Source organism: Tamandua tetradactyla, chromosome X (genome assembly GCF_023851605.1).
Source record: "Tamandua tetradactyla isolate mTamTet1 chromosome X, mTamTet1.pri, whole genome shotgun sequence".
Taxonomy (NCBI): domain Eukaryota; kingdom Metazoa; phylum Chordata; class Mammalia; order Pilosa; family Myrmecophagidae; genus Tamandua; species Tamandua tetradactyla.
This window is the reverse complement of record NC_135353.1, coordinates 92,869,094-92,894,628: the sequence shown is the minus strand read 5'-3', so window position 1 is coordinate 92,894,628 and position 25,535 is coordinate 92,869,094. Positions and strand designations below refer to the sequence as shown.

Below are 25,535 nucleotides of genomic sequence, written 5' to 3'. Positions count from 1 at the left end.
GAAGGAAAATTTTATTTCCTGTAGCCGTAGACTTGAGATCTCTGAAAATCAGACTCAGAATCTTATTGTTAGAGTAGCAACTTTACAACGTAAACTGAAATCTCAGTCTTGCATGGTGTCTGCCGTTAAAGTGAGGGCATTGATTGGAAAGGAGTGGGACCCTGAAAAATGGGATGGTGACATATGGATTGATAATGATGTTGGGGGTGAGGTTGAAACCCTAGACCACACTGAGCCTTCTTTAGATAACCCTGTAATAGTCTGCCCTGAGGATATAGCCGCCCCACCTCCAGCCTGCCTTGAGGAATTGGCCACTCAACCTTCTCCTGAAGGGATTAGCCCTAGAGTTATTAATCCTGTTTCACCAGATGAAACTGCAAATGAAAGCCCTGAAGCAAATGGCTTGGAAGATATTTCTAATTCTTTTCATGACCCACCCCCACCACCCCTCATTTCTTCTAGACCTATAACTAGACTAAAGTCCCAACAGGCCCCTAAAGGTGAGGTACAAAGTATCACACATGAGGAGGTACGTTATACTCCAAAAGAACTGTGTGAGTTTTCCAATTTATATAGACAGAAATCAGGGGAATATGTGTGGCAATGGATTTTAAGAGTGTGGGATAATGGTGGGAGGAATATAAGGCTGGATCAGGCTGAATTTATTGATATGGGCCCACTAAGCAGAGATTCTGCATTCAATGTTATAGCTAGAGCAGTTAGAAAAGGTGTTAACAGCTTGTTTGGGTGGTTGGTTGAAATATGGATCAAAAGGTGGCCAACGTTACCTGAGGTTGAAATGCCAGAACTGCCCTGGTATAATGTAGATGAGGGGATCCAGAGGCTTAGAGAGATTGGGATGTTAGAGTGGATTTATCATGCAAAGCCTGCTCTTACACCCCAGGAATGTCCAGAGGATGCACCTTTTACCAGAACAGTGAGAAATAAATTTGTGAGACTAGCACCATCATCCCTCAAGAGCTCTGTGGTTGCACTTCTCTGTAGGTCAGATATTACTGTAGGAACTGCTGTCACTGAGCTGGAATCCTTAAACACAATGGGGATAACAGGATCCCGAGTTGGCAGAAGCCAGGTGGCAGCACTTAATCACCAAAGAAAGGGTAGACGTGGGTATTATAATAGACAACAAACTCAAAGGAGGCATCAAAATTATATGACACGCAGAGATTTGTGGCATTGGCTAGTAAATCATGGGGTGCCTAGAAATACAATAGAAGGGCAGTCTACTAAATTCTTGTTGGAGCTGTATAAACAAAAGAGTTCTAGGTCAAGGGAACAGAAGTCTAACCTGAATTACAAAAACACAGAGTCCCGGCCCCTTAACCAATTTCCAGACTTGAAACAGTTTACAGACCCTGAGCCCCTTGAATGAAGGGGAGGCCAGGTCCCTATGGGGGAGAAACCTGTTACACTGCCACAGATTTATACTGTTAACCTTCCTCTAAGTCTTCCCCAAGGAGACCGACGGCCTTTTACCAGGGTAACTGTGCATTGGGGAAAAGGAAATGATCAGATATTTCGGGGATTATTAGACACTGGTTCAGAAGTGACATTAATTCCAGGGGACCCAAAACGTCACTCTGGACCACCAGTCAGAGTGGGGGCTTATGGAGGCCAGGTGATCAATGGAGTTTTAGCTCAGGTCCGTCTCACAGTGGGTCCAGTGGGCCCCTGGACCCATCCTGTAGTTATTTCCCCAGTTCTGGAATGTATAATTGGCATAGACATACTGAGCAACTGGCAGAATCCCCACGTTGGTTCTCTAACTCGTGCAGTGAGGGCTATTATGGTGGGAAAGGCCAAGTGGAAGCCACTAGAACTGCCCCTACCAAGCAAAATAGTAAATCAAAAGCAATACCGTATTCCTGGAGGGATTGCAGAGATTACTGCCACTCTTAAGGACTTGAAAGATGCAGGGGTGGTGATTCCCACCACATCCCCGTTCAACTCTCCTATTTGGCCTGTGCAGAAAACAGATGGGTCTTGGAGAATGACAGTGGATTATCGTAAACTCAACCAGGTGGTAACTCCAATTGCAGCTGCTGTTCCAGATGTAGTATCATTGCTTGAGAAAATCAATACATCCCCTGGTACCTGGTATACAGCTACTGATCTGGCAAATGCTTTTTTCTCAATAGCTATTAGTAAGGACCACCAGAAACAGTTTGCTTTCAGCTGGCAAGGTCAGCAATATACTTTCACTGTCCTACCTCAGGGGTATATCAACTCTCCAACCCTATGTCATAATCTTGTTTGCAGAGACCTTGATCGTTTCTCCCTCCCACAAGACATCACACTGGTCCATTATATTGATGATATCATGTTGATTGGACCTAGTGAGCAAGAAGTAGCAACTACTCTAGATTTACTAGTAAGGCGTGTGAGAGGATGGGAGATAAATCCAACAAAAATACAGGGGCCTTCCACCTCAGTAAAATTTTTAGGTGTCCAGTGGTGTGGGGCATGTCAAGATATCCCTTCTAAGGTGAAGGATAAATTGCTGCATCTGGCCCCTCCCACAACCAAAAAAGAGGCACAACGCCTAGTTGGTCTTTTTGGATTTTGGCGACAACATATTCCTCATTTGGGTGTGCTACTCCGGCCCATTTATCGAGTGACCAGAAAAGCTGCTAATTTTGAGTGGGGACCTGAACAAGAGGAGGCTCTGCGACAGGTCCAGGCTGCTGTGCAAGCTACTCTGCCACTTGGGCCATATGATCCAGCAGATCCAATGGTGCTGGAAGTGTCAGTGGCAAATAGAGATGCTGTCTGGAGCCTTTGGCAGGCCCCTGTAGGAGAATCACAACGCAGACCCTTAGGATTTTGGAGCAAAGCCTTACCATCTGCTGCAGATAACTACTCTCCTTTTGAGAAACAGCTTTTGGCCTGCTACTGGGCCTTAGTAGAGACTGAACGCTTAACCATGGGCCACCAAGTTACCATGAGACCTGAGTTGCCTATCATGAGTTGGGTGTTGTCTGACCCACCAAGCCATAAAGTTGGGCGTGCACAGCAGCACTCTATTGTAAAGTGGAAATGGTATATACGAGATAGAGCCAGAGCAGGTCCTGAAGGCACAAGTAAGTTACATGAAGAAGTGGCACAAATGCCCATGGTTTCCACTCCTGCTGCCACATTACCTTCTCTTTCCCAGACCAGAGCTATGGCCTCTTGGGGAGTTCCTTACAGTGAATTGACTGGGGAAGAGAAAACTCGGGCCTGGTTTACAGATGGTTCAGCACGATATGCAGGTACCACCCGAAAGTGGACAGCTGAAGCATTACAACCCCTTTCTGGGGTGTCCTTGAAGGACAGTGGTGAGGGGAAATCCTCCCAGTGGGCAGAACTTCGAGCAGTGCACCTGGTTGTTCATTTTGCTTGGAAGGAAAACTGGCCAGAGGTGCGTTTATATACTGACTCATGGGCTGTTGCTAATGGTTTGGCTGGATGGTCAGGGACTTGGAAAGACCATAATTGGAAAATTGGTGACAAAGAGGTCTGGGGAAGAAGTATGTGGATAGACCTTTCTGAGTGGGCTAAAAACATGAAGATATTTGTGTCCCATGTGAATGCACACCAGAGGGTGACTTCAGCAGAGGAAGATTTTAATAATCAAGTGGATAAGATGACACGTTCTATGGATACCAGTCAGCCTCTTTCCCCAGCAACTCCTGTTATTGCCCAATGGGCTCATGAACAAAGTGGTCATGGTGGTAGGGATGGAGGTTATGCATGGGCTCAGCAACATGGGCTTCCACTCACCAAGGCTGACCTGGCTACAGCCACTGCTGAGTGCCCAATCTGCCAGCAGCAGAGACCCACACTCAGCCCCCGATATGGCACCATTCCCCAAGGTGACCAGCCAGCTACATGGTGGCAGGTTGATTACATTGGGCCACTCCCTTCATGGAAGGGGCAGCGATTTGTTCTAACTGGAATAGACACATACTCTGGATATGGGTTTGCTTTCCCTGCACGCAATGCTTCTGCCAAAACTACTATCCGTGGGCTTACAGAATGCCTTATCCATCGTCATGGTATTCCACATAGCATTGCTTCGGATCAAGGAACACACTTCACAGCAAATGAAGTGCGGGAATGGGCACGTGCTCATGGAATTCTCTGGTCTTACCATGTTCCCCATCATCCAGAAGCTGCTGGATTGATAGAACGGTGGAATGGTCTTTTGAAAACTCAATTACGGTGCCAACTAGGTGGCAAAAACTTGAAAGGCTGGGGTAATGTTCTCCAGGAAGCTGTGTATGCTCTGAATCAGCGTCCGCTGTATGGTGCTGTTTCTCCCATAGCCAGGATCCATGGGTCCAGGAACCAAGGGGTGGAAATGGGTGTGGTGCCACTCACTATTACTCCTAGTGATCCACTGGGAAAATTTTTGCTTCCTGTCCCTGCTACCCTGAGTTCTGCTGGTCTACAGGTTTTAGTTCCAAAACGGGGTGTGCTTTCTCCAGGAGAAACAACAGTGATACCACTGAACTGGAAGTTAAGGTTGCCACCTGGCCACTTTGGGCTACTTATGCCTCTGGATCAACACACCAAGAAGGGGATTACATTATTGTCTGGGGTAATTGACCCTGACTATCAGAAGGAAGTAGGACTGCAACTACATAATGGAGGTAAAGAAGAGTTTTCTTGGAATATAGGAGATCCCCTGGGGCGTCTATTAGTACTACCATGCCCTGTGATTAAAATCAATGGAAAACTTCAACAACACAATCCAGGCAGGACCACTAATGGCTCTGAGACTTCAGGAATGAAGGTTTGGGTCATCCCACCAGGCAAAGAACCACGGCCAGCTGAAGTGCTTGCTGAGGGGAAAGGGAACATGGAATGGGTAGTGGAAGAAGGTAGTGATAAATATGAACTTCGACCACATGATCAGTTACAGAAACGAGGACTGTAATGCTGTTTTGTTTGTGTTATACTATTTAAGTTGTAAGATATCAAGTTTAAGAATGAATGCCGCCCAAGGATTTGCACGCTATTCTGGAGAGATTTAATGTGTTTCCAGTTGTATGCAGGACAGTTGAGTAGTGTCAGGTAAAAGAAAAAATGTGTGCTTATTTGTTTTCATTTGGAAATTAAGTATGGTCTAAGGTGATATATATATATATATATATATATATATATATGTGCCAAGTTGACAAGGGGTGGACTGTCATGGTTAGGGACAGGTGTCAACTTGGCCAAGTTGTGGTACCTGTTCATCTGATTGGGCAAGCGCTGGCCTGTCTGTTGCAATGAGGACATTTCATAGGATTAGGTCATGATCACGTCAGCTACATCCACAGCTGATTCCATTTGTAATCAGCCAAAGGAGAGTGTCTTCTGCAATTAGTGATGCTAAATCCAATCATGGGAAGCCTTTTAAGGAGGACTCAGAGGAGACAGGTTCCATTCCTGCTTTGGCTGGTGAGCCTCTCCTGTGGAGTTCGTCCAGGCCACCCATTGGAGTCATCGGTTTCGCAGCCTGCCCTGTGGATTTTGGACTCTGCATTCCTACAGTCACGTGAGACACTTTCTTACTATTAAATATGGAAAATAAACATTGGAGGATTCAGAGAAATAGGAGCACCTGATCTTTGTTGATGGGAATGTAAAATGGTGCAGCCACCGTGAAAACAATTTGGCTGTTCCTCAGAAAGCTAGTTCAAAATTACCATATGACCCAGCAATTCCACTTCTAGGTATGTACCAAAAGAACTGAAAGGGGGGACTTGAACAGATATTTGCACACCGATGTTCATAATGGCATTATTCACAATTGCCAAAAGATGGAAGCAATCCAAGTATCCATCAACTGATGAATTGATGAAATTCTTAAACATGTGACAACATGGATTAACCCTGAAGAACTCATGTCGAGTAAAATAAGCAACACACAAAAGGACAAATATTATATTAACTCACTGATATGAAATAATTAGAATGAGTAAAATCATAAAGTCAGAAACGAGAATATAGTTTATCAGGAACCACACTGGGGGTAGAAAATAGGGAGTTAATGCCTAATCGGTATACTATTTCTATTCTAGCAATTTAACCATTTGGGTAATGGATGATGTTGAATGTAATCAACTCACTGAATTATATATTTGGATATGGTTAAAAGAGGAAATCCTTATTTTATATATATTACCACAATAAAAAATTAAAAAGAAAACATAGGTCTATATAACACAGTGAACACTAATGCAAACTATGGACTACAGTTAATAGTTCAACTATAATTATACTCTTTCATCAGTTGTAACTAAGCTACTCCACTAATGCAAAATGTTAATAATAGGAGGGGATATATGGGAACCCTGTATTTTTTGGATGATTTGTCTGTAAACTTACAACTTCTCTAATAAACAAATGGAAGAAAAACACTTAAAAAAAAAAAAAGGTGTACATATGGCAAAGCATTTAAAATGTTCACACACCATGTTATACCAATGCCCAGGACTCATCTCCATTATATAAATATTGAACTACTGGCACTTTCTGATTTTCCTTCAGAAACCACTGCTCACTACTTCAGAGAAAAGTATTATGCATTAATTAAAAAAAAAAAAAACCCTGAGCTATAACTATTTAGCAAGCATACTTGTTCATGCTATAGAATATTAACAGTTTCAAACATCTTCCAATAATGGCATAAAAATAAATGGAGAAAGAACATCTAGATCTATACATATAAAGAATTTTTAAATAGTCTTTTCCTAAACTATAGTCCTGAATTAGATCGGCTTCAGAGAAACTTAACTACTGTAGTTACACAAGAGGGGAAAAGGTCAAATGACAAGTTTTTAATTTATTTTTGCATACCTGAAGACTGGCAAAATCCAGTGTGTGAAGACAGCACTAAATTTTCGGTCACAGGCTTAATTTTCTGTTCATCACTGCTCTCTTCACGCACAGAATTCTGATCATCATCTCCTATATCAGAAGAGGATGAGGAACCAATATCAGTTTGTTTCCTTTTAGTGCTTATTTTTAGGGAGTTTCTCTTTTTCTCCTTGATATTGCCCGTCTTCTTTTTAGCTGACGTTCTTTGTTTCTTCTGCTTTTTATTATCTTCAGAACTTTCCTCACCATCAGATGATGAGCCACTCTGTATATCCTTTGTATTTCTCTTTGAATTTAAAACTTTTCTTTCCCTCAATTCTATTCTTTTTAGTCTCTTATCAGAAGAATCACAACCATCTTCTTTCACAGAACATTTCTCAGTATCAGATGATGAACAATCTTGTCTCTTCCTTGAACACTTTTCAGGCAAGTTGCCCTTTTTCTTTTCTCTACGAGATGCTCTAATCTTACTCTTTTTATCCTCTGAAGAGTCATAACTATCTCCTTTTCCTGGTAACTTGTCAGCATTATCATATAATTCATCCTTCTTTTTAGAAGTTTTATCTTTTATTTTTCTATTTTTCTTTGCCCCACCAGTTGTGTCATTCTTATTTTGTTTTATACCTTTAGGAAATTGACAAATTTCTTCTCCCTCGGGTAATTTCTCAGTACTATCAGATGATGATTCACACTGTTGTTCCATTCTAATTATTTTTTTCTTAAAGTCTGTAGCTTTCATTTCTTTTTCTTCAGTTCCCTTTTTGCCCTGCTTTTTATCTTCTTCAGAGGACTCATCACTGTGCTCTTTCTTGGGGAATTTCTCAGCAACATCAGATAAGCCACCCAGTCCTTTCTTAAATGTTTTGGTTTTCAGGCGCTTGCTCTTTTCTTCAGTATCAGCAACCTTTTTGTCTTCAGGAGAATAAAAACACTCCTCTTTGCCAGGAGAAGGCTTGTCAGTACCATCGGAGGAAACATTTGGCTGCTGCTTCTTTGGAAGCTGATCTCTTATTTCCTTGATGGTTCTGTCTTTATCAACTGAGCCTTCTGCTGAAGAGAAACTCGCTCTCTCTTGATTCCTTTCAGCAGCATCACCTGGTCCTTCTTGTGTAATTTTCAAACTTTTCTCCCCTTTATTATCCATTCTTTTTTGGCTGTGTTTTTCATCTTCTGAAGAATCATAATCTTCTTTATTTGCAACTGTTTTCTTGGTTGTTCTTACAGCCCTGATTTTACTCATACTCTTTATCTCTTTTTCTAATTCTGAGTCATAATTGGAAGATTCAGAATGGTTTTGCCGTTTCTTTTTAGAAATTTTACAGCTTTTAGCTGATTTGCCTTTTTTAATATCAAAATCTGAGCCAGAAGTAGAACTTTTTCGTTTCCTTTTTCCTTTCTCATCTCTCCCTTTCTGAGTCTTTAAATCATACAAAGACTTCTCATTTGCACGGGTTTCATTAATATCGGTATCTGAAGAAGAACAATGACTCATTCCGGTTACCTCTTTAAGGATTGTTAGCATTTCATCAGAGTCTGAATTCTGATCTACAATCTCTGACTGCTTAGATTTAGGCAATTTATTAGGTTTAGGATTATCTATAGCACTGTCAGATGAATCCCGTTTATCCTTTCTCCTTACTGAACCGGACAGTTTTTGTTTCTCCTTAACTGCTTCATTAATTTCTTCATCTGAATTAGATGTCGCAGGGTTGGTTTCCGTCTGTCGCCTCAAGGGTGTAGTCTTTACACGTGGGGATCTTCGAAGATCAGATTCTTCTAAAAGTAACAGGCCTTCATTTTCAACCAAATGCTCACTTTCACTGTTTTCTTGTCCAGGTCCACAGCTCTTGGGTTTCAGACCAGAACTTTTATAGCCATCTTTATCTTGTGGAACTTCTTGACAATCAGCACCTTTAATTGGGGAATTAGAAAGGGAAACAGGAGTGAGTTTAACATATAATTCTTTTGTTACTTTAGCTGAAGTTTTTGATTTAATACCTCTTCTGCTGTCTTTTGAAGCAACATTTAATTTTACAGAAGAACACTCTAGTTCTTGCTCAGTTCCACTGGTGCCATCCCCCACGTAATCAGCTGAACTCTGAACTTCCATAGCCATCTCAAGATTCTCAAAAATGTCTTCTGGAACTGAGGAAGGAACAGACACAATATCCATGTCTAAGTCTTCAGAAGTGTTAGCAGGTTCAAACTGAGGTTCTTCTTTCCTGTCAGATTTCTTATGTTCACCACTGGTACTTTTATTTGTTCTTTGTTCCTCTGTTGGAACATTCTGATCCATTTGCTCACTATCTATCTGCTTTCTTGACAGTTTAGCTTCTGACTTTGAAATATCCTTCCTTTCCAAAGCACAAGATTTTTCTCCTTTCCTTATTTTTGTTTCAGATTTAGCATCTATGACTTTATGCTCTTTGGTATTTTTCTCTTTGTTTATAGCATTCAAGGCTTGAATCTCTGCATTCAAATCTTCTTCTAATGCAAGATGAGCTTTCTTAATATCAGCCAACACAGATTTAAAAGCCTTAAGCTGACGTAACTTGGAAGCGGAACTGATTTCTGAATTATCTGTTGCCTGCTTCAAAAATTTAACATAACTGGAATTCATGTTGGCTGTGGTCTCAATCAGTTTTTTTGCCTTCTTAATCATCTCTTTGGGCACAACTAGTGCTGAATAAGAGTAAGTTACAGAACCAGAACATGGATCATCTAATTTCTTTTCTTCTCCATTACAATTTGAACTATTTTTTTTTGGAGAAAATCTGGGTGTATGATCATATACTTTAGTACTCTTTTCATTGTCAACTTTTATCTTCTTCTTATTTTGTTGCAACAACTGTTCTAAATTCTCAAATACACTGTTACATGCAGTGACCAAGTCCAACAAAGGCTCCGGATGACAAATGTAGCAATACCATTGGTTATTTTCATCCATTATTGTAGACAGCTCCTTTCGACCAAGGTTGCGCAGAATGCATTTTTTGCAGAAGGCATTATGGCAAAAGTCACAACAAATCAAGTTTCCACCTTCTGCACACCATCTGAAATGTTTAAAGATTAAATTATTATTCCCAATGAAACTCATTCTAAATCTTGTCAATAGTAAGACAATTCTAATTTTCCTTGTAGAAATTTTAAAAGAAAATTAACTTAGGTCATCTGCTTATTCTTTATTGGAAACTTAAAACAGACATAGACTTAAAGCTTTTGAAAAGAACAACCTTCCATTAAGAAATCAATTACAATACCAAAAAAACAGATCTAATAAAACACAATTGTTTCCCCCAAGAAATGAGACAACATTGCTGCATTTTAGTTCATCTTGATTCATTACCTACCTGCACTGTTCATCCATTCCTTCTGAGTCACGGCTAATATCATCACTCATGTAATATTTAAAGCAATTCTATTAAAAAAATGGAGGGGGAAATTTTATTCAACATTAATAGAGGACAAAAACCATACTATTTTAAGTTATCAAAAAAGTAATAGGAATTTGTATGTTCTTTTTAATTTTCGAAAATAAAAAAAACACTGCACTACCCAATACCTAATACTAGTATTTCCCAGACATAGAAATATCTTAAGAAAATAAATTTGTGAAGTATGTTTCCATGTCATTAAGAACCACTATTCCTTACATAAAAGTATATCAAAGTTTGGTAAAACAGTTTTTGGATTTGAACTATAAATTAATATAGTTCTACATAATTTATTACACATTGTTGCTACTTAATAATATTTAATAACTACCATATATAAACACCCACTATATGTACAGCTAAGCAATTAATCTACATTATCTTTAAATTTCAAAATATCTACTATCCAAAGTATGGAGTATAATTTTCAGTTTGAGAGAAAAAGTTAAGGGTCATTAATATGTAAATAAATGTCTAAAAGTCACACAACTAGTGAAGAGGTAAAGCTAGTATTCATATTCAAGTCTGACTGATTTCAAATTCTTTTTCACTGGGACTGGAGAAAGGAAGAATTCCATGACCAGTGATAAGAACAGCTGATTACTGAAATGGGCTAGGCTCAATTAACTGGCCTGTGAGAAAAAAAACAATCTGATATATAAGTAAAGAGAAAGGGAGTACACATTATGAATCCAGCAATACTTAATTCAGCTGTCAGAATTTAAAGATAGAAGCCATAGCATGTACCCTATATAGGCCCTTGGCTGAAATTAATTCAAGGGAAGATGAAACACAAATCTCTTAAGGGGGAAGAAAAAATGCAGTGCATTTAAGCAGGTCTGTATCTATAAAAAATTCATACAAGATACGACCTAGAGCTGGAACTCTAGAGGAAATCCTGGCCAGGTCCTGCATTTTCAAGGAGGCTTTTTGTTAGGAAATAAATTAAAAGGAGTAGTCTAGACAATAATATGAGCTGGAGAAACCATATCTTGATCATAGATTATTTAAAATTAACTCCAAAGTATTACTAATAAGAAAGTATACAGACTATTAAGACCATAATCAACCCATATGAAATCTTCATAATTTTATTATCTCTAAGTTATATCAAAATCCTCCTTCACATGGAAAGTTTAGACTTGGGGAAGTAGGTTCACAAAAGGAAACATTATAAAATGCATGCATGGGGCGGGCAACAGTGGCTCAGCACCTGCCACGCCGGAGACCCAGGTTCAATTCCCGGAGCCTGCCCACGCCAAAAAAAGAAAAAAACAAAACAAAACCACATGCATGCACACACACTCTTGCAGTTTTCAAACACAGCAAGTTCTCTTCACCTATCAGCCTTTGAATACCATGCTGCCTTTGCCTAAAACACTCTGCACCTCACCAGGCTGATTCCTATTCATATTTCAGATACTAGCTTACATCACCTCCATTGGAAAGATCCCAGTCAAAATTATACAGGCTTCCTGTGTGCTCCCATAATATACTATATCTCCTCTATTATGACACTTAGACAATTTATACAACTATCTTCCCCACTAAAATAAAAGCCTGCCAAGGACCAAGACCATTTCTGTTGTCTTTATCACTGTGCCCCAAGTATCTTGTACACAGTAAGCATTCAAATATTTCTGGAATAGACTATCAAAAGATCATTACAACCCTGGTTAATTTCCCAGTGCCTGCCCATTCAAAAAAAAAGAAAAGATCATTACACACCTTACAAATAAGGACTTGCAGCGAAGGATGTCTATAAATGGAATCTTTCTGAAAATGATTGACCTGCTGTCCACAAGCTGTGCAGCTCACAATCCCATGAAGCCCATCATCTAGGAGAAAGGAGTGACCATTATTTACAAAAATACACACCAACACACACAGATATTAATTGTAGTCAGTGTTTTGCAATTTATGTATTAGAAATTAAATTCATCATAATCCAGGAAAAATTACATTTTGGATACAAGTAAAAGAGGTTAATAATTTGACTGACTTCCTAAAAAGCAAGACAAGCTTAGCAAAATCCACAGCCACAGATCCTAACTTTTACAAATGTAAACTGTATTTCTTATAACTTAATGTAGCATGAAGAGACTCCATAACGAAGTTCTAAAACAGGGATCAAGAGCTTTTTCTTTTTACTATTACTTTGCAAATAAATTCACTAAGTTCTTAAATAATAGAGAACAAGTGACATAGGGAACAAATTCTATTGGAACTCTATACTTACATGCATGCCTTAAAGGGTTTTATTTGAAACATGGAATTGTCTGCACAGATTCTATCAATATAGAATGTGAACACCTATAATATAACCAATTTTATATTTTATAATATAACCAATTTCCTTCCTAAGATTTATTTCCATACTAGCCTGCCTTCTTTCTATGTCTAGCCCACTGTCCACTCCATATCAGCACCATCTACTAATTCCAAGTAAGCACAAATAAAACGATGCAGCTATATCTATCTTGGCATGAAAACCTCAGAATAACTAGGGGAAAACAGCACAGTCCCATTCCACACTGTCCGCAGGAAAAACAGATTAAAGATAATCTAGGCACAAAAGAATAAGAGGAAAACTCTCATGCTCCACTCTTGTCCCTAGTTCTGCTAGAGCAGTGATTTACAGCCTGACTGAACATTAGAATTACCTGAAGAAACTTGTAAACAAAAAACAGACAGTCATTCCACCCATAAGCCTGTGAATGAGAATCTCCTAGACATTTTTTTAAAGCTTTACAGGTGGGGGGGTAACAGTGGCAGGGTCTTGCCTTCCATGCCGGAGACCCGGGTTTGATTCCCGGTGCCTGCCCACACTGAGAAAAAAAAGCTTTACAGGTGATACTGATGTGTAACCAGGACCTTAAACCAAATATGATGGTAGATTATGATTCAAAAAAGGCCGTTGAGAATGACTGCGGTCACAATCTGTAAAAGTAGCACAACTAAAAACAAAATAAACAAGAATTTCTGCCTTTATCCCTAAATAAAACACAAAACTCCCCATATATTTCTCACTTTTTAATTTCTACTCTGTGTTTTTACTACTTTTAGGGTCGAAAGCACCATGGCTCCAAACATTAATACAAATATTTTTATTTGCAGAAGCTAAAAAAGTTTAACGTACTAGGACATCATCATACTTCTTCAGAATTTAAAGACTTACTATATAAGTTGCTAATACTTTACCTGAAAATACATTGTCCTACTTAATGTTTGATCTTGGGTATTCATATATTCTGTATTTGTTTTAACAAAATAAACAGTGTATTTTTTAATTTCAAATAACGATTTCATTCAGATAAACTACCAAGGTAAATTAAAGCTAGAGTATGTATGTTCATCCCATGTTAAATAACATTTATGAAACACCTTCTATATGCTTTTGCACATATACCACTCAAAAATAAATAAAACTAGGTGATTCCTTAAAGAATTTCTCCCATATATGTACAGGAATCACATATGAGGATATTCATGCAGCATTAATTAAAAAAAATTAGAAAATGAAAAAACCGAAATAACTTCATAATTGGGAAATGGATAGAGTGGCTTATTCATACTACAGAATTCTATACAGTTGTGGGAAAAAAAACTAGATGCACATTTACTGACATGGATAAATTTCACAATGTTGAATGAGAAATACTGCGAGTGGATATGTATGGCATACTATGTTGCATATTTTTAAAATGAACAGGTACTGTTTCATGAATAAATACATATAAATACAAAAAATATATAAAAGCAAGCATGGAAATGACACCCACATGCTTAATAACTTCAAGATAGTCACTATCTATGGGAAGGGCAGGTGGGAAATGAATGAGAATAAGACTGAAACAATATTTTGAGCGAGATCTGAAGCAAATATGTTAAAATGCTGAAATCTTACATTATTTCATGTACTTGCTTCTGTATCATATATTTTAATCTTTTTTAGTTGTGAAGGATCTCTTAAGATTATAATACAACAATGCACAAACGGAAAAGAGGCATTTTCATTTCTGAGCGCAGTAAGTTTTAATGATTCTAAAGTGAGAATAAAATTATTGTGCCATATAGAAAAGTCAGATGTAAAATACATATTCTAACACTTAAACTAGAAGAAGTGTGTCAAAACAGGCAATAGCCTTTTATAAAACAGTGGCTTTAGATATGGTAAATATGGGACTGTCTTTGTAGTACAATTGTGTTACAAATCAATACAAGATTATTTTACATATAAAGTTTAACATCTAGACAGTTTCCTAAATTTGGCTTCAATTTTGAAACTAACTTACACAGCAATTCAGTACCTTAATTTACTAATTTATCCATACATGTGTATATAAGAAAACCTAAAATTGGCATTTTGCCTCACTTTTGAGAGTGCCCACATGTTCCTCTTTGCATGTGTACTTAAAAACTTTCTGCCTGCTTACTCAAAGAAAAGAAAAACGAAAACCTAAAATTAAATTTCCTGATTTCTAATAGCTTAAAGATATGTCAAACAATTAAGACAACAATGTACATTACAAATTTTAGTGCTATTTTATGTCTACAAATATATATATATATTCCCTTCAGCATGATATATACATTCTTACATAGAATACTCAATGAAATGTTCCAAGACACATCAGCTCAGACCAAATACCAGAAAAATAGCAAAGTGGCACTAAGAATACTCTCCCCACCAAGAGTGGTTCTTTTTTTATTCATCTTTCAGCCCCTATCCATATTTCAGACACTGACTTCTCATAGTCCCTCCCCAAAAGACACCGTTTAGATATTAATTTTCATATAACACAATACACTTGGTTACCTATCTTATCTAGAGGACCCATTTTCAGAGGAAAGAAACTCTTTCTACTGTCTTTACCACCACTCTCTACTTGATGATTCCCTGAAGTTTTAATACTACTACTTAGTTGTGTTGACTTCTGTTGCTACAGTGGCAATTTCCCTACTGTGAACTAGATTCTCAATAAATCTTTCTTATGCTTGATAGAAGATTACCCCCTTGTGGACAAAAGATTAAATAACATTTCGTTGATTTTCTCCAACAATCTAACATATTTAATCTGAAAATTGATACATACAATACTTTATAAGTAGATATATTTCTCTTGTTTCAGCAAGATAACTATAGCTCTGATGAAAACCTGCACAAAATTTCACCAATATAGAACTTTCCTACATTTTCAAAATTACATAACACAATAAATATTAAATGGTCACTCCATCACACTTCTATTTAGAAATTTAGCGTCAAGTTCTATCTTTTCGAAATTCAACTCCTTATATGGTCATGGATTCTGACTCTGTTAATCTGACCAAAAAGTATATATAGGCACTATTTAAAAATCACACAAACAAGGGAGACACATACTCCACTGACATAGATTTCTATATGAATCCTCCTTATACTATCTATAGATGGTTAGCCAACATGGTTGTATGTATGTTAAATAGGGGTAGACAGACAAAGTGAGAGGTGGCTCAAGCAGATGGAGGGAGGGTTACTAGCTCTAACTCCCTTCTCCTTCCTACTCATCTCTGCATTGCTATCTTTACATTAGTGGATCTCAAACTTTAGTGTACATAAGAACAAACTGGGGCACATTCTTGACCTCATCCATAGAAATTTTTATTTATTAGGAACAGAGTCAAGGGACTTGCATTTTTAGTAAGTACCCCATAAAATACTAATGCAGATGTCCACCACAGTGTGAAACAATGTTTTAGATATGTTTAAAGATACTTGAAGGATATAGGTAAGATTTTGTACAAAATCTGAAAATCTTTTGGGCGGTGTGAGATGGTACATTGTATTCCGGCATATTGGTGTTACTAAATTAACATATAGAAAAATAAAATGCTAAGCTTCTTGAGGTAGCTTAATAGCCACTGAAGACAAAGGTTTTTTGATAAATGGTGTTTTATCTTTTCTGCTTCAGAGTTCAGGGAGAAACAGAAGTTATTTTTAAGTAGTGCTTTTAATAAACATGGGCAGAAAATGGAGGTATTTTTACTAAGCATATCAGATTTTCCAATATGGTGAAAAACAGCAATTTAAACTCATGTTTTCATTTTCATTTGTATTTACCTCCGCGTTTTTTGAGATTTTCAGTTTTCATTTTACTTCTGCTTCTAAATTCAGGCCCTTTAAAATCATCTTTGTCTTCATTCAGCACTGGCTCTGGTTGTACAATCACTGTACCTAGAATGATTTCATTTAAAAAATCATTACACATATTAAATGTGCAAGTGAAGTACAAGACTTCAGTTCAGATAAAGCCAACATTGCTGGTACATAGTTCGTTTCTTTCGAGCTTTCAATATTTGTATAAGGACCTCTCAAGTGTAAATAAAACGGAAATATAGTAAAAGGGCCAGGTGTCAACAATCAGATTACTTGTTGAAATATAATTCATGAAAAGAGTAGGGAGAGGATTATAAACTGATAATAATAGACTTGGGTGAATCAAGTAGAAAGCCTCAGTTCAGTTATAAATTTGTTATAGTGCCTATCACAAAAGACATTATGGATATGAATACCCATGCTAAGTTCATTAAAGAGTTGATAAAATAAGTGGACCAGGGAGAAAATATAACTTGATATACTATTTCTTCTCATAACCCAAATAATAAACTCAGAAAAAAATATTTTAAAAGGACTGTTTTGTATTGCTTTTGAGGGGGTACAACGAAGTACACTGTGAGAAGTTCATTCTGCTATTACTGTGTACCTATTCTGTAGCATTTCCCAACCAGTATGTTGAAGTTTCAGTACCCTGCGAAGTCTTTAAATAGTTTTAAACACAAGACTACTTTAAGATACTTAAGCTGAAGTGCCCTCTAATAATAAATTGTAGAATGAGATCAACTGTTGGTCCCCATAAAATACTTTTAGAAAGAATGTCCTTCCTTAATTACAAAACGTGTAGATTGAAAACAGAGGTATTAATTTAAGTTTACATTACATTCTCTCAAAACCAAATAAAACAGAGGCGTGGTAAAAAAAAAAAAAAAGGGTCCAGATCTCAAGTTTACCTACACTGCTGGGGCTTAGTAAATGAGCATTATTGTCAACGATTAAGAAAGTAAAAGCATGTAGTTGTCAGGAGGTCTCTCCCTCTCTCTGAAACATGGGCCTATGTTACTCAACAAGCAGATTTGGCAAGTTATAGCATCTAGTTGTTAAATGAGTTTCTGAGCCTCTGGAAAAAAAGGACAAAGGGGGTACAGATCATTGAGATTTTACAAGCTGTGGTAAACTTAAATACTCCCCATCAAAAACTTATTCACAGCAATCACTTTATATATTCTTTGAGAAGCCTCAACATTTGAGAAACTAAAGATTTATAATTAAGAAAAAAAGAGTATTTCTTCTGAAGATTCTTCTCCAAATGGAAGCAAAGCAGCAGAGTAGAAAGAGCACTCACTAGGCTTTAGATTTAGGCAGACTTGGGTTCAAATCTTAGCTTCTCAACTTAAAGCAAAAAAACTTCCTTAAAAACTCTGAATTTGTTCCTTCATCTCTACGGAGGAATAACAGCTACCTTACAGGGTTGTTTTGAAAAATAAATGAGTTAATTTTGTAAGCATATAGTACCTATACATACTCAATATAGCATTACAAGAATAATAATAACCATCCAGATTTAACCTTATGAAACTAGTCTATTTTATTTGGTAGGGGAGAATTAAGCTTAGCTCAGGTTAGTAATATCCCATATTCACTTTTTTCCCCTGTACCATTAAAAGAAAGCTTTGAATTCCTAGCTCTTAGCTTTCCAGTGGCCATCATCTATACTCCCAGTAACAACCACTGAGAATGTAACAATCCAGAGTGAGTCACTGCCTATGAGACTCAGACTGACATATAAGTTGTTTCTGCCCTGGGCAACCAAAACCATTTCATAAAATTGTCATAGAGGATTTGCTAATCTACATAAATAGCAGGCCCATCAGTTTTCCTTCTTCTTCTTCGTTTCATTCATTCCTTTATTTCATTTCACTTTTCATCTTTTGTAACTTCTAATTTATCTAAGTCAAGCGAAGTCTTATTCCTCTCACTCATCATATTTTTTAAAAACCCATAATTTAAAAATGTGTCATGAAAATATAGACAGGGAACAGGTTTAGTAAACATTGCAGTAAACAATCTCACTTTGAGAATAAATCTGAAAAATCTGCTAGGAGCCTTAAACCTATTATTTAACAAAGAAAAAAATTCTAAAACTGTAACTCTTTGAAACACATCCTTTGTCATTCTCTCATCATCCAATCATACTGGTCTCAGGCTTGGGCTCTGAAAAGTCCAAGATTTCCATTTGACTTTTCCTGCAATCTGATTAATGAGGTTATAAGGTTAGAAATGAAGCCACTGAAAGATACGTGACAAGCTTTTTAAGACCGATAATTAACAGAAATACACCTAAATTTACCTTTAATGGTTAACTTTGGCTCTTAGTTTTAGGGAATTTAAGAATGCAGTAAAACTAAACCAGAATTTAAAGGTTTTTTAAAAAAGTTTTCAGGAAGTCATTACACTTTTGCATAATGCAAACACATTAACATTTACTGAACCAAAATTTATTAAACATTTTAACCTACTTTGACATTCAAGTATAAATTGGAAATTAAAATGTTTTTCTAAAACCCAAAGGAAAGGGAAAATAGCTTTTGTTCTTTTCAAAGCTAACTGAATATTCCAAAAGTTTAACCTCAGTAACACATTATATACTACCATAATAAAAACATTCCCAGACCAACACTATCAAAATGCCAAGTTCAGTCTTTTACACACAACAAACAGTAATCAAGATCCAATTTTATGATACTTTAAAAAATATACTTCAATTTAACTTCATATAAAAAATCAATACACATTACCTTTTGGCAAGCTTTGCATAGTAATATCATTTTCTGAATTTTCATTAGAAGTATCTTCATTTACAGTTTCATCCAAAGGTTTTTCATCGTCAGATTCCACATACTTTGTTACAACTGAAGGTTTCCTAGGAAAGAATTAAGTCCATAAAATTATGGACACTTTTGACAATTGGAGCAACACTCAAAAAACACATGTAATAGTTTAAGATTGAGCAGTGGCTCTCAACCAGGGTTGCTCATCACAATCACCTGAGAAGCACATATCCTTATACTATAGCACCAAAGACTATGAATCAGTAGGTCTGGGTAGGACCAGGACAAGTGCATTCTGAAGAAGCTAACTAGGCAGATCTTGATAAGCAATCATCTTTAAGAATCACTACTTTAGAGAACAAATTAACACCAAAGCAAGCTATGCTATTAAAATGGTTAACGAAAAAAATCTTAATAGCTAAACTGAAAAAAACCTAAAAAGAACTATACTGCATTATTCATTATGGTATGCTTAGAAATAATTTGAGTCCTTATATGTAATAATTTTTGACGATTAAACACAGAAATACATTTTTACAACTGTGACTTTCTAATTATGCTGGCTATCCTTTTGCACATCTAGACAATTTCACATAATCTTTAAAATCCCACACTGCCTCTTTCCAGGAATTCAACATTTCATGTCCCCCTTTTCTCCTTTTTTAAAGCACATATATTATTTAAACGAAATACCACTAAGGTCATTAATACATAATATGCTGTCCTCAGAAAATTCCTTTGAAAAGTCAGTCTGAATTGTTAAAACCAGGTGATGTATATAGGCAGTTCATTGTAATATTCTGTTCATTTTTTAATGTGCATTTGTATATAAAAGAGTTTACTTAGAACAAGAAGTGAGTTTAGGAAAAGATTATTATTTTTAGAAACACAAAATAAAATAACCCCAAAAAGAAAATAACTTTTTCCATTCAACATTAACCAACCTCTTTGATCGTGATGATCCTGAAGATTTGGATTTTTCTGAAGAGCTAGCACCCTAAATGTCAGAAATAAATATAAAGGTGAGTGAAATTCTCAAAGCAACATCCCTAAATTTAACTATTTCCTTCTAATAATAAGACTTTTAATATAATCATATACTATTTAATAGGCCTAAAATATTTTTCTAAAGGTAACTTCAAAAATAATTTGTATTTACTGTCATTTTCCTTGATTAAATGCTATTTTTGTGTTTTAATTCTTACTGTTGCATTTTTATTGGAGTGGGATACAGTGCTGTATCATGATCCTGCCCCAAGTCAACAAAGTAGTCAGATCCCAATGGAAGTAGGGAGTTCAAAGGATATGAAACTGTCATTCTTCTCTATCCAAACACATAATTAGGAGTACCCTATACAACTTATTTAGGGATACTACATTCACCCTCATTTTGCCAATATCTCTAGCATATTATATTACATTGTATGTTTTACACTTAAGTGGAAAGAATGTCAAAACCACAGTGTAAGCATGGCTATGAGGTGAAGGATCCCAGGATAACTTGCTATAGTGAGGCTTAGGAGAGTGTGAATGCCCAGTTTCGAGAGATCTTGGGAGAAGATATAATGACTGTAAGAATCAACCCCAATACCACCTATTCAATATAATGTATAATATCTATCTACCATCAAGCATTCAATTGGCTGAATTTACGTAAACTGTTAAAGTGAATAGGAACAAAAATAATACCTCTGCAAACAGAACAAGTACCTAAACTGAAGTATTATAATGACATTTGGGTATTGCCATAACCTTAAATTTGTGCATGTATTAGCCAGGTTTGATCTGATGACATATATTCTCATGGCTTATTAGTAATTAATGTTTTAAATGCTTCAAATTATTCTTACCTCTTCCTTTATGTTTTCCATCATATCAGAGTTATTTCCAGAACCACTGATTTTATCTAGAATAATAGAATCAAGAATATTTATCTCTTCAAAGCATTACCAAACATAACACCAATACTTACAAATTCATGAGTCCCATTTTCCAAGCTATGAAGTATGACAGTACTGGTAATACATTACCCAGGTTAAAATACACCAAATATTCCAAGAAGAGTTTTCTGATTAGGATCATTCTCTCTTTAAAAAAAAAAAAAAGACTATGCACACACACTACAATCCATCCAAAATATACTATCAATGGCACTCACTATAATCAAAGAAATGTGCATTCATCACCACAAACAATTTGCAAACATCCTCACTGCTCCAAAATAACAAATAAAAAATCCCATACCCTTATACCCCATTATTGAGACTCAACATTGTTATAGTACCTTTGTTACAACTGATACAATTATATTACACTGTTACTGTTAACTCTAGTCCATAGTTTGCATTAATTCTATTTTTCCTAAAAACTACCCTATTATTAACACCTTGTAACAATAACATACATTTGTTCTAGTTCATGTAAGAACATTCCTATATTTGTACAATTAACCACAGTCATTGTTCACAACAGGGTTCACTATGTTATACAGCTTCATGTTTTATCCCCTATTTTTCCTCTAGTGACATACACAACCCTAACCTCCCCTTACCACCATAAACACGCCCATAATTCAGCACTGGTAGTTACATTTACAGTACTGGGCTATCATCTCTATCCATCTTTAACATTAACAATTAACCGTATTAAAAATTTTGAACAAATTAAGCTTCAGCTTCTCATTATCTACCCTCTTTCTATCTCCTGTACTCTAGATTTCAGCTCCAAAATTTTGCTCATTATAATTAGTTCATATTAGTGAGAATATATCACATTTGTGCTTTTGTATCTAACTTATTTCACTCAACATAATGTCCTCAAGGTTCATCCATGTTGTCACATGCATCAGGACTTCATTTCTTTTTACATCTGAATAATATTCTATTGATGTATATACGACATTTTGTTTATCCATTCATCAGGTGATGGACACTTGGGTTGTTTCTCTCTCGGCAATTGTGAATAATACTTCTATGAACATCAGTGTGAAAATGTCTGAGTCTCTGCTTTCTGTTCTTCTGAGTAAAACTTGTAGCAGGAATGCCAGATCATATGGCAGTTCTATACTTAGTTCCCAAAAGAACCACCAAACTGTATTTCACAGCAACTGCACCATTGTACATTTCCACCAACAGTGATTAAGTGTTCCTATTTCTCTCCAGCCTTGTAGTTTTCTATTTTTTTTGATAAAGGCCGTTCTAGTAAGTGTGAAATACCTCACTGTGGTTTTGACTAGTGCTTCCCTAACAGATAGTGATGTTGAGCAGCTTTTTATGTGCTTTATAGCCATTTCTATTTCTTCTTTAAAAAGGCATCTATTCAGGTTTTTGCCATTTTTAACTGGGTTATCTGCCTTTTTATTATTGAGTTACAGGGTTTCTTTATATATTCTGGATATTAAACTTTATTAGATATGTGTTTAACAAATATTTTGTTCCCATGGAGTAGGCTACCTTTTCACTTTCTTGACAAAGTCCTCTGAAGCAAGAAAGTATTCAATTTTCAGGAGGTCCCATTTATCTATTTCTTCTTTCGTTGCTTCTGCTTTGGGTATAAGGTCTAAGAAACCAACTCTGTCCATCAGATCTTGAACATGCTTCCTTACATTTTCTTCCAGGACTTTTATGGCCCTAGCTCTTATAGAATCTCTCTCTTTTGACACAATCTAACGTTTCCTATAAAGCCTTAAATTTCTAAAAAGAACACTTTGGTAGCAAAACGTTTTCTACTGAAATTTTGTATGGTATTTTTCCTTAGAAGAAAATGTAAGCTCTATTTTATACAAAAACTAAAACATAGTAATAATAAATTGTATTAGCCATTGGCAAAATGCAAATTAAAACCACAAAAAGCACATGAAAAGATATTCAAAATTGGAAGGGGTGTTGCACATGGCAACTTTGCAATGTGCGCGTTTTAGTTTGTCATCCAGAACAACTACTCAATAACCAGAAACACTACAGAAGAGCTCCCAGATCCACATCAAGGCTCAGACACACAGCGTACCCTAGTCTGGACCAGCTGGACTGGCTGAGGGCCCCCCAAGAACCGTGAGTTCCCCAAGCCGCGGTGGCCGGCACCCCTCCCCCACAGGCTGCTTCCCAGAGGGGAAAGGAAAGGAAATTTACCAGCACCAGGGACTGAGCACAATTAAACGCCTATTGTGGAATTAATTAACAAATTCTGACTACTAAAAATAGGCCCCCAGCTCAGGTGAACCTGGTCAAGGTGGAGGTTGCTCATTGGGCTAACTGAAAAAGAGGAAAGGGTAGGATATAGAGGTTTTCGTGGCTGTGTTTCTACAGAGGCTTGACTGCCTCTGGATTCAGCCGCGGGACTTCTTGGGCTACAACTGCCCCAGGCATAGGCAGAAAAGGGCTGCTTTCAGGGCTGTCTCCCACCTCTGCCTTCCCCCAGGGGAGGGGTGAAGCCCAACTCAGGTAGAATCCCTCCCTCAAGGGAGTCAGAACCCCAGGGCTTGGCAATTTGAAGCAATTAAAACCAGCCTACAACCTCTCCTCTGTTTCCAACATGCCCCCAGCAGGAAGATGCTGCCAAAGTTAAAGGTGCTGTAACATCTTTTGCTGATGGGACCCGCAGGCAGACAAGCACCACATACTGGGCAGGATAAGAAAAACAGATCCCAGAGACTTCACAGGAAAGTCTTTTAACCTGGTGAGTCTCACCCTCAGGGAAAACTGAGGCAGGTGACTCCTTCCCCCTGATAGGAGGCCACTTTAGTCCGGGAAACCTCGGCTGGAGTCTATAAAACTTACGTAGACCCTCCTAAGGGTGGGGAGGGAAAAGGCAACACACAAACGGGGCAAGAAACAAGAAAACAAGAACTGAAGGATTATCCTCCGTTAAACAAAACCTAAGCAAGAGGTCCAGAAAAAGGTGAACTGAAGGTCAAAGAAAAGACAGAAAACAAATTCATCTAGTAAGAAAACCCTATGTAAGAGAAGTGAAAGCAATCTCCAGAACAAACTAATTAAGATAATTAAATGTCTAGACACCAGCAAAAAGTAACAAATCACACCAGGAAAATTGAAGACATGGCCCAGTCAAAGGAACAAACCAATAGTTCAAATGAAATACAGGAGCTGAAACAATTAATTCAGAATATACGAACAGACATGGAAAACCTCATCAAAAACCATATCAATGAATTGAGGGAGGATATGAAGAAGGCAAGGTATGAACAAAAAGAAGAAATAGAAAGTTTGAAAAAACAAATCACAGAACTTATGGGAATGAAAGGTACAGTAGAAGAGAAAAAAAATGGAAACCTACAATCGTAGATTTCAAGAGACAGAGGTTAGGATAAGTGAACTGGAGGATGGACATCTGAAATCTGACAAGAAACAGAATCCACAGGGAAAAGAATGGAAAAATATGAGCAGGAACTCAGGAAACTGAATGATAATATGAAGCGCACAAATATACGTGTTGTGGGTGTCCCAGAAGGAGAAGAGAAGGGAAAAGGAGGAGAAAAATTAATGAAGAAATTATCACTGAGAATTTCTCAACTCTTATGAAAGACCTAAAATTACAGATCCAAGAAGTACAGCGTACCCCAAAGAGAACAGATCCAAATAGATGTACTCCAAGACACTTACTAGTCAGAAAGTCAGAGGTCAAAGAGAAAGAGAGGATCTTGAAAGCAGCAAGAGAAAAAAAATCCATCACATACAAGGGAAACCCCATAAGACTAGGTATAGATTTCTCAGCAGAAACCATGGAGGCGAGAAGACAGTGGGATGATATATTTAAATTACTAAAAGAGAAAAACTGCAAACCAAGAATTCTATATTCAGCAAAATTTTGCTTCAAAAATGAGTGAGAAATTAAACATTTTCAGACAAAAAATCACTGAGAGAATTTGTGACCAAGAGACCAGTTCTGCAAGAAATACTAAACGAAGCACTAGAGACAGGTACGAAAACACAAAAGAAACAGGTGTGAAGAGTGTAGAAAGAAGGAAAATTAGATATGACATATAAAGTCCAAAAGGCAAAATGGTAGAAGAAAGTACTACCCGTACAGTAATAACACTAAATGTTAATGCATGGAACTCCCCAATCAAAAGACATAGATTACCAGAATGGATTAAAAAACAGGATCCTTCTATATGCTGTCTACAGGAAACACATCTTAGACCCAAAGATAAACACAGGTTAAAAGTGAAAGGTTGGGAAAAGATATTTCATGCAAATAACAACCAGAAAAGAGCAGGAGTAGCTATACTAATATTCAACAAATTAGACTTCAAATATAAAACAGTTAAAAGAGACAAAGAAG

The 25,535-nt window shown here is 36.9% G+C and overlaps 1 protein-coding gene across 6 annotated transcripts in view; it reads right to left on the bottom strand.

The window, feature by feature from the left end:
- ATRX (ATRX chromatin remodeler) overlaps nt 1-25,535 on the bottom strand; it is a 423,319-nt gene that overhangs the window by 280,541 nt on the left and 117,243 nt on the right. For 3 of the 6 annotated variants that reach the window (XM_077145058.1, XM_077145063.1, XM_077145062.1), the window contains 7 exons: nt 21,086-21,141; nt 20,180-20,232; nt 19,203-19,327; nt 16,411-16,524; nt 12,036-12,145; nt 10,224-10,291; nt 6,853-9,926 (listed from right to left, as the gene is read on the bottom strand). In XM_077145058.1, the coding sequence (XP_077001173.1) occupies nt 6,853-9,926; nt 10,224-10,291; nt 12,036-12,145; nt 16,411-16,524; nt 19,203-19,327; nt 20,180-20,232; nt 21,086-21,141 (3,600 nt within the window). The remainder of the gene's footprint in view (nt 1-6,852; nt 9,927-10,223; nt 10,292-12,035; nt 12,146-16,410; nt 16,525-19,202; nt 19,328-20,179; nt 20,233-21,085; nt 21,142-25,535) is intronic. The other 3 variants (XM_077145060.1, XM_077145064.1, XM_077145061.1) reach the window with 3 other exon arrangements.